Source organism: Sinohyriopsis cumingii, chromosome 7, assembly GCF_028554795.1.
Source record: "Sinohyriopsis cumingii isolate HCF-2022 chromosome 7, ASM2855479v2, whole genome shotgun sequence".
Taxonomy (NCBI): Eukaryota; Metazoa; Mollusca; class Bivalvia; order Unionida; family Unionidae; genus Sinohyriopsis; species Sinohyriopsis cumingii.
The window spans coordinates 106,420,430-106,430,827 of record NC_142967.1 but is presented as its reverse complement, the minus strand read 5'-3'; the positions used below and the strand labels follow the sequence as shown (position 1 = coordinate 106,430,827).

General features: G+C 36.0%; 1 protein-coding gene across 1 annotated transcript; it reads right to left on the bottom strand.

Moving 5' to 3' along the window:
• Positions 1-8,455: 8,455 nt before the first annotated feature.
• LOC149795890 (uncharacterized) lies at positions 8,456-9,945 on the bottom strand. The gene is made up of 2 exons (XM_089963880.1): positions 9,280-9,945; positions 8,456-8,782 (listed from the first exon to the last, which is right to left on the bottom strand). The coding sequence occupies exons 1-2, from the start codon at positions 9,943-9,945 to the stop codon at positions 8,456-8,458; spliced, it is 993 nt and encodes a 330-aa protein (XP_089820006.1).
• Positions 9,946-10,398: the final 453 nt, after the last annotated feature.

Here is a 10,398-nt window from a genome sequence, read left to right as displayed (position 1 = left end):
ATCTATCTATATATATCTGTGTTTGTGTGTTTTTGTGTCTACATGTGGGTGGGTGTGAATAGCTTGAACCCCATCTAACCTAGGAAATCATTTTAAGAGATCTAAAGTTTAGATCAACAGTGTGTAACACTCTTGTAAAATTCTGTTTAAACATTTTGGTAACATTCTGTTATATGTGAAGAATAAAAACCATTCTGTTTGATGTGAAAACAACTTTGAACTTTCCAAATTGTTCAACCAAGCCATGTTCAGGCACATGAGATTCCTCTATGCCATGTGCATATGTAATGTGTGTGTGTGTGCATGTGTATGTGCGTGTACATACACTATGATGTTTTTAGCTATGACAAATCTTACTCTAAGAGAACTATCCCTTAAGTTTTTTATGAAGCTTTTGATACAGAATATCACTGCTCTTGAACCTTTAATTTTAATTTGTACAATAATGATAAGTCTCATATATTTGTGTTTCTTATCAGCTTGTACAGTGCAGTGAGTTTTTTTATTTATCTTGGTTTATTGTACATTATTGCCTGAAAGGTTGTGTAACATGGTATATGAAGCATCATGACAAAAACCACTTACTGTAGTTAGAACTAAGTTGTATGACCTATATTTCATTATCCACTTATTTGCACTAACAATTGAGTTTTCACATAGTTGTCATTTTTTGTTGCTATTTCATGCTCCCATGATCAGTTGTCATTTTTTGTTGCTATTTCATGCTCCCATGATCAATTTGCTTTGCTATGCATGTTTTATACATCATTGCTTGCATAGTTATATTATTGTTTTAGACCTTTTCGACAAACTAAATTTTGCAATCCATGCATATCCGCATTGTGGGTTTGTTTCTTACATTATACCTTATATGTATTAACCTCATATTGCTTGCATTGGGAGCAGAGTAATGACATGGATGCCATATATGCTACAGATAAAATATCTTTTATGGGTTAAGGTGAGAACATGATTCAGATGAAGAGGTCACATTAGTCTGTCTGAAAAGAATAGAGTATTTGGCATCAAGCTCTTTAATTTACGTTATTTTTCAAAATTGTTTGGCTTAAGAAGTTTCATTTCTTGTACCACAGTTCATTCTTTTGCCAGTCTGTTAGTTTGAGTTTCCTGTTATATGGCATAAAAGAACTTATACCATACATACTTCATATTTTGCTATTGTGTAGCCATTCACCTACACACAAAAGTTCAGTGTGTGTATGAGGAACATATATGTTTTTTGTTGTGATGTGTTTTAAAGGAAATTTCTCGGGATAAATAATAATATTTTAGTCTCTGCCTAGTTAGTAATGATTACTGACAGATATTGCTTTTGATATTAGAAGAGATATCAAAGACATTACTGTTATGATTTTTGCAAGCATTTTTTTCCTTAAGTTTATGATCTGAAGAAGAATCAAACATTTGATGTAATCAATACGCAAACAGCCGTTGTTTTGATTGAGTACTTCTTAACATTTTATTTTTCATTTCCTCTTGATATTTGCTTTAGATGTTAAGATTATTGTATCTACTATAGGTTTAGTATGGTTGTTCTGTCCAAATACTGTTTCTGATGTATAATTTCATCTTTTCTGTCTGGTCTCCATCAACTTTGTTTTGTAACCTGGACAAGCATCTAATGTGTATATAGCCTTTGATGAGATATACATGAGACCAGTTTGGAGTTTGATTCAAAACATTAAATTGTTTACAGTCCATTTTCAGATGTATTTCATTACCAAATAGGCTTTTTGCAGCCTGCATAGATACTATTAAAAATTTAATCATAAACGTTCATCTTAAAGGCACAAAACATGACTATTGTGAAAATAGAACTACACCTTTGTAATAAAAGATGATCACTGTCACATGCATTTAATGCTTTACTAACTTTTAATTATTTGTGTTTGGTGTGACAAGATAACCGGGTGGGATATTTCGGATTAACAACAGAACACGTGATGACGACACATATATATGATTTAATGTGGCGATTTATATGAATAGTGAATTATGAAGATGTGTGCGTATTTATAATCCAAATATTGGATCTATTTCATAAAAAATGCACAGTTTCAAAGATGAAAAAAAATATACAAATAAATTAGTTCAGTAACCCTAAAATACAGGATAAATGATTTCACAAATGATTTTGTAATGGAAAGATGAATATAGTTCACTCAAATAGTAAACAGTGCAAGTCTTTACACATAGTAAAAAATGTATTCGCTCAGGTAGCGAAATTATGTCACTAAACAAGAACGGATATACAATCTATCCTTCCAGTCCTGAATAATACACTGGGTCCTACTAACCCAAAATTAGCATACACCTAAAAATACATGTGTGGAGATGCACTCCGTCACCCGTGCACCATATCCGCTCCACAGCTCCTATGAATCACTTTTACAACCAATATAGACTCCGGACCCTCGGAATACTATGGTCACTTGAAACATTAGACCCTCCGGACACTTGAAATATTAGACCCTCCGGACCCCCTGGTCCTTTGACGGCTCTACAGCTGGGTCACCTTAGTCCCTCTGGACACTCCGGACGCTAGACATTAGACGCTCCGGCACCTTAAACGCTCCGGACACACGGACGTTTCTACCCTCTGATAACACCGGACACCCCGGATATTCCTACCATCAAAACACTCACTCTCTCAGCTGAAAATATACCCGATACAGTGTACTACACTTGTTACAGACATAACGTAAGGACGTTATACATGGTAAGTTAAAAAGATTATATTATAATGGCAATTACAAAACAGAGGTTCAATAGTAAACCTAACCCTGCTTGATAAGACAATAGTAAACAATTCTTTTAAAAAAATGTAGCTTTACATTACCAATATAAATCTACATCGCAACAAGAATAAAAAATGCACGCATTATGGTATGTAAAGAAAACTATAACAAACATGCAAAGGTAAATATGGTACTACACTAGTTATCACTTAAAACCCCAAAATTACCTACCCCTACAGCTGGAGTTGTGCGATTCGTTTTAGCAGGCCGCTTGCTGACAAAACCATTAGTATTGTAAAGGTTCTTTACATGTAGTAACGTATTTATACCTTTAGAATTTTCGTTATTCTTTATCAAAAGCACCTTGCACGTGTGGCACAGGACGAATCGTACTCACGATTTCGAAATACATAGACCATATTAAAATCACCCTCGGGTATCGTTGTACAGAGAAAAGAAACGAAACCCGAGTACATGTATTTAATTAACAACATTTACACCATTCCGTGACATTTGGCTCTTGACAAATGACATCACAGGCTATAAAGGACACACGGTACTAATTGTACGGAAGAACTGTGAACCAGTCTAGAAATGGGTGAAGAAATAATAGAGTATTTACAGGTTTGGTGGTCCATAATTGGTTAATAATAAAAATTAAAATTTTAGGAAAAATATCTTTTGAGAGCTTATCCTATATGCAATGTAAAAAAAATATTGACAAATTTCTACTGGTGCAATTTTAGCATTTTTACAGGCTTGACTCAGGAGTACTCAATACTGAAAGTAGCACCTGATTCATTTGGTGCAGAATCAATAACACGTGTTTCATGCACATGTATGTAAACAAAGTGCCGCGGGTCATATGGTGTTCTTCACACATAAGCTTGCACCAAGGTTAGATGTGCATGAAGAATTATAGGTGTCATTATCAGCACCCAGAAATAAGTTATTGAATTTTGAATATGATAGTGTTTCCATATGTTTACCATTGGAGTTGAATTAGTACCGTGAGTCCTAAACATACAAACATACATAATGCCATTTTCTGACCATCACAGTTTACAGTTGGAATAAACATCTTTATTAAATGGTAAGCTGAACATATTAATTACTACAAATTGTATAATGGTGTAGACTACTCTGACAGGCTGGATGTTAATAGTACATGTGAATGAGTTGTTAGTAGAACAGTGGACTGCATGCATTTCATGTGAGGCCTTGATTGTAGTGGCTAATCGTGGTGATTACTCATGCTTTTAATATTGGTTTTCCTGACCATCATTCCAAGGTTACTCAAAGCCTTGACTTCCACATGGTTCAAAAATCAGTGTTGTATTAAAAATGAAAACAATTACCCTTTGATTTTCTTAAACTAATTATAGTACTTCAACGTTGATATTGTAAGGGACCCCCAGTGGCCAAGTGGTCTAAAGCGTTTGACTTTACCGATCACTGCCATCTCACCTTAGTCTGTGTGGGTTCGAGTCTTGGACTCAGGAAATGTGGGTATTTGAGAGAGCTGCCAGTAGCTTCTTGTGGGTCAGTGGTTCTTACCGGGGTTTATCCCGGGTTCTTCCTCCACCAGTTTTACTGGCAGCCATATATAGCCTATCTTACGCTGAGAAACGGCATTAAACCCAAAAACAACAAAAAAAATTGATATTGTAGAAAGAATATTTATTATTCATTTTTGTCCAGTTACAGGAGCCAACATTTCAGAGCCACATTATTTCCTTTATTTTCTTTGCAGAGGCCAGCTATTTAATTGGTGATTATTTTACTTTAAACAGTAGTTTGGTAAGAAATTCTGGCTCTCGCTCTCCTTGGTAAAACTTAATTCTGGGACCCCTCCCAATAAAAAAGTTGCTTGATAAGAAAATCATATGTTACTACTTCTTGGGTGATAGAACGCATGGCGAAAATTTTGGAAAACATATAAACTGACATGTTTGCATATAATGCACTAAATTTCACATTCTCTTAGGATATAAAAAAAACAACATGTATCAGCTGTGGAATGAAGTGGTTCAAGGTTATTATTGCCTTGACTGTGTGCAGATGAATATCTTAAAAGATACTTTTAATAACCTTCAGAAAATCTATCCTGTGACGAAGGAGATAACCTTGACAAAATGATGGACAAAGACTTGGGATTAAAGTCACTGTGCCCTGAAGCAATGATGGATTGTATGTATCTTGCCGAAATTTGAGGCATGTGCGATATGGGTGGTAATGCAAGCCCAATGTCTACCTCCATTCCGTCTCAATCCAACCAAAATGTCTGATCAACCCCACCATATAAATAATGGCAAATGCATGCTGTGCAATAGAATGGATGAGGGTTATTTATGATCTTCATTCCAAAGTGTCTGAGCCTCAACTCGCATAAATTGCTTTATACTTGCCACGTGGCTAGGAAAGAAGCTTCTAGTCGGAATTTATTAGTTCCTGGTTGATGTGTTCATATTTTGAAAAGTTTGTTTTCTTAATTTTTTATAATACTTTGAGCTGCTTTTCCAAGAGCACCGTGTCTTTTGTATGAGACCTTTTTGTCCTTTCTGCAGTCTGTCCTTCCTTTTAAATAAGAATTCTAAAAGCTATCACTTGCAGCTCCGTGTCAAGGTGTTCTTAATGTTCTTCGTACATCTACCATATGACATGGAACAAGTCCATTCTTGAAAGAGAAATCCTTTTCTCGGTGGCCTCTAAAATGCGGGTAATATCAATTACTGTATCACGGTTTGCATATTAGAATTAAGAATTAAAACGAATTTGATTAGTTCAGCTACATGTTTGTGTGCTTATTTCTATTGATTTTGTGACAAAGTTTCGAAAGAGGAAATTTTATGTATTTCATTAGGATTAATGGGTGTCACCGTTTGGCAATTGCCGCTAGTAATGGCAACTATCATCAGTGTCCAAACCCACACGGCCATGCGCTCACCTGCCCCCACCCCCCACCCCCACCCCCGAAACAAGAAAGATGAAAGAAGGTCGAATATAAGGGCCTGACGTTGCATGAAAATCCATTCTCTTTGGCAAACAGAATTTAATACTTAGCTATATGCACGCACCCACTGGATATCTGTTGGGAATTGCAAGATGTATACTACGTTTTCTTAACGGTCCAGAATTTGCAGTGTCAGTTTACTTACCGTGAAAGAGCGCACGCCTGTAAAAACAAGTTTACTCCAAATGTCTTGAGTGTCATTTGTTCAGGCTTTATAATTCGAGCTCTACAGCCACAATCATTTCTAAAACATTTAACACATGATAAGTTATCTATTTCTTTTGTTTTAACTTTAGAACTGTTTGATATTTATTTCAAAAGGGTCATTTAAAAGATGTGTGTGTGTGATTTGGATTTTTAACGTAGCTTTAACAATTTTTTCAGTCATGTCGCTACGATGTCTGCATTGTGGTAGTTTATAGTGATGTATAGCACTTGGGCATCATGCCGCAGACATGTAGCATGATGTCCCACCCAGTCACATTATCCTGACACCAGGCTGACCATTCCTAACACTAACCTCTTAATGCTGAGCGCCTGGCGAGGCAGCCGTTAATACCATTTTTATTAGTCTTTGGTATGACTCGACCGGTGTTCGAATCGCGACCTTCCGCATCCGAGGCTGACGCTCTAACCACTACGCCACCATTTAAGAGATGAACAAAGTAAATAGATTTTGGTGGTGACAGAATGAAATAATCATATCAGTGGGGGGGGGGAGAGAAAGAAAGAAAAGATGCAAAAGCTTTGGTAGAGTTTTTCAGGGATCGCATTGTCTCCTCTGCTAACACAAATATAATGTTTGCTATATTAAGTTTAAGCACATGAAACGGTACTAACTAAAAACATGATTGATTTTCATCAATCTCCATTCCGGCTACCGCGCATAAACATGTACGTTTGTCTTAATATCTACCAACGCTTGCCAAAGAAAAGCAAATCCTAGTGGACAAATTTATAAGAATGCATATATGTTTGTATGTACGGATCGACGCTTATTTGCTTTGTTCCATTATTCCATTCTTATTCAAACTGAGCTATTTACAATCCTAAACGCGAACTAATTTCTTTTTATATTGTATTGTAAGGTTGACGGCAGAATTTTTTTAGTATTATATGGATGGAAATGACGCTGAAAGTTAGATAAATGGCTTGATAACAGTATGATATTTACTTTATTTTTTACATTGCGCGTTATGTGACGTATAAGTAATTTCACACATATGCACACGGTTAATAACATTATATATTAAATGTTTGTATGCGATGTCTAATGCAATGTTTAGGTAATCGGGTCAATCCAATGATTTCTACAGTTAACAACAGCGCGAGAGGAGGGTGACTGTCGGGATCTTTTTTTCAGCTGAGATTTTCGTAGTATTTCACGTCACTTTTGTGAAACGGGAGCAATTCTTCACAAGAAAAGGAGGGGTAGGGAGGTTGGCAACTGACATGAAACTATTCTGAGAGACAACGTAGGGGGCTGCCACTAAATAATATTGCCCCTGGGCCGATCGGTAGCGACAGTAGGGGATCCACCAAACAATATTGCCCCCGGGCGGATCGGTAGAGGATTCACCAAACAATATTGCCCACCGGGCGTCTAAAACCCTCGCGCTTCCACTGCCTGCTGTAAAATCCGATATGAACTTATTATTTGAATTCAGAAATTGTTTAAAACATATAAAATAGATGCTGGATATATTCCTTGTGATCTTTTCTGAGGGATAAAATTCCCATAATGCACTTCATGTCACCACAGTAGATAGGCCTATGGAAGTAAACATTGCTAGTTCAGCAAGTCATAATAAATAGAACCAATTAAAATTACAAGCAACAGTTCTCCATTTTCTTAGCAGACACTTTTGTTTCTTGAACCCTAATTTGTATAAGATATGAGTGTATTGCTGGTCACTTACTCCATTGCAGATATTTCCCTACTCTTTGGCGCTATTGTTAATCAAGAAATGCAAACATTTATGTTTTAGCAGATCGTAAGAATAGAGATGAGCACACCTTTTTCAGTTCTAAGAAAAACGGCGAACCAAGATTAAGAAAAGCTCCGAATAATACTGACCCTAGTTTTCTACAAAATGATGCGAATCTAAATTGTTTAAAATAATTTTTTTTAAATTTGAGAAGGGATGGGGGAAGGCTACAGAGATTAAAATGCTTTGTGCATAATTACAAGCAGAGCATTGATTCCATGTTTACTATGAAACTTACTGAATAAATTTAAATTGAACCCAGTACTAATTAAAACATTTATCTGTGTGACTGGAGAGAAGGAAAGGATGTAGAATGAGTATAGTTTAGAAACTGTTTAAACTTGTTTAACTACAGTCAGATATCGTTGTTTTAATAACACTGGCGGATCATAGAGATCAATTATGTCGTCAAATTTGCGACATCAAAAGACAAAAACACACGTGCTACCAATTAAAATAGATGCACCCTATGTAAATGAACTTGAATGACCGAGGAACTTAGTTTTGTATTTTTCAAGCGATTTAAGTGCGAGATTTATATTTTTCTGATAATAAACACAAATGACAAAGTTCCATTTAATATAATATCCTCTTATTTCTAAACATTGGTCTCAGCTCGGTTCATCTGGAACAGAAATATGATCATTATCCAAGAGCATAAAATGACTGTACATATATTATTAGGAGGATGCCCTTTACAGTATGTCATTAATATGTTGTCGCGACTCCAAATACAGATCAAGAGCTTCATATACATCCTTTACCATGTGTAAACTTTGCTCAGCCATTATATATACACATATATTGTACACATCCTCGTCAGAAGCCATTCCATCACGGTACCTTGCATTATTCTGACATAACTGGAATTCTTCCTCATCTATCAGACACATGTAGTTCTCCGTCTCATATAACTCTGGAACCGAGAACATGATGTTTGGAATACCACTTGGAACTGTTAAGTTTTTGGATGGACGAATCACATGGGAATCCCACACTTCGGCTACTGAGTCTAATTCATCCTGGAAATAAAAGACAAGAAATAATGTTCACACATGAAATACTTGATAATAGGGATGAAAAGAAAAGAAAGGCTGAGAAAGAATTTCTTCATGTGAACATATGACCTTTATGAGGCATAACGAAACACTGTAAATATATAATATTTGGTAACACAGCTTTGTTAAATATGCAACTGATGTATCAAATCGCAACTCTGACATGTAAGAGTGATTATTATCAGTGACATCATCTCGTATAAGGAACATAATGGTTCGGAATCTATAATACAGGTAAGACTTTGAAACAAATATTCACAGTCTGCATTAAAATTCTCAAAGGAGCGTCATGTGATAATTCTATTGTATAGTATGTGCTCTTTGAACATTGTAATCTGTAATCAGCACTTGTATTTCCTTACGATGAATTATGCATATTTAATATATATTCGTGTGCGTTTGTGTGTGCGTGTGTGTTTGTTTGAGACAAACAGACAGAGACAGAGCTATACTGTCCATACCTGTATCATACCAAGAAAACAAAATAGTACAAGATTCTTGTCCAGATATCCGCCGTCAAATTTACCCTCAGCTTTTATTTGGTCGAAGAGTGACAACCAGAACTCTACACATTCCCTGCGCAAAAAGCCCCACCAGCTTTCAATTCTTTGGTTATTTTTGCTGCGTCCGTACATGAAACTGCGATCACCACAGAATGAATCATTTCCATGCCGGCGAAAGAGACGCTGGAATTCACAAACATATCCATTTTCTGTGCCCCTGTCAGCTCGAAGTATAAGGGGGCAACCACCGAAGGCTTTCACAGCTTCGAGATAGTCACCCCCGATAACGCGAGGGTTACTACTTGTGCAATATGCATTTAACCATATCATTTTCCGTGAAAACCCATCAATACAACCATTGATGCAAATACCATAGGGGCGCAACTTGTCATAGGAGTCCATATGCCAGATGTAATTAGGACCTTTTGATAGGTACATACGCCTATGAAGTCGATGTGATTGGCGGAGGTCAACATTTTCAGGATCTATAACTCTCATCAAAAGGCGAACTTCTTCCTTTCTTGCCCGTATACCTCTGCATTTCAGCTTATGATACATCCACCTATAACCGTGCATGGTACCGGAGAACCGCTGTTCATTCATTATGAATTCGGCAACAGTCATCTTTATCAGTGGGATTTTTATACCGGTAAAGACCAAGAACATGCAAAATACGAATCAGCTGTCTAATGCTGAGATTATATCCATGTCTTTCTTTCAGAATGAACACAATCTCCTTATCCTTTAAACCCAAGTGAAAATAAACTTTTATCAGAGCAAAACGGTCCTCATCCATTCTCACAATTAAAGCAATACCAAACGCCTAAATATCAGTGAAAAGCTGTTATCTCGAAAATAATCCGAAATATTTGGAATAACGAAATACTATTTCGAAATAATGCAATATTAATTCGTTTAAACGAAATAGTATTTCGAAATAACGAAATAGTATTTCGTTTAAACGAAATAGTATTTCGAAATAACGAAATAGTATTTCGTTTAAGCGAAATAGCATTTCGAAATAACGAAATAGTATTTCGTTTAAACGAAATAGTATTTCGAAAAAACGAAATAGTA

Excerpts from the sequence above, each read along its gene's own strand:
- LOC149795890 (XM_089963880.1), bottom strand. The coding sequence starts at position 9,945 with ATGACTGTTGCCGAATTCATAATGAATGAACAGCGGTTCTCCGGTACC. Across the intron at positions 8,783-9,279 it reads GTTTTCTTGGTATGATACAG|GATGAATTAGACTCAGTAGC; the intron begins GTATGGACAGTA and ends TTTTATTTCCAG.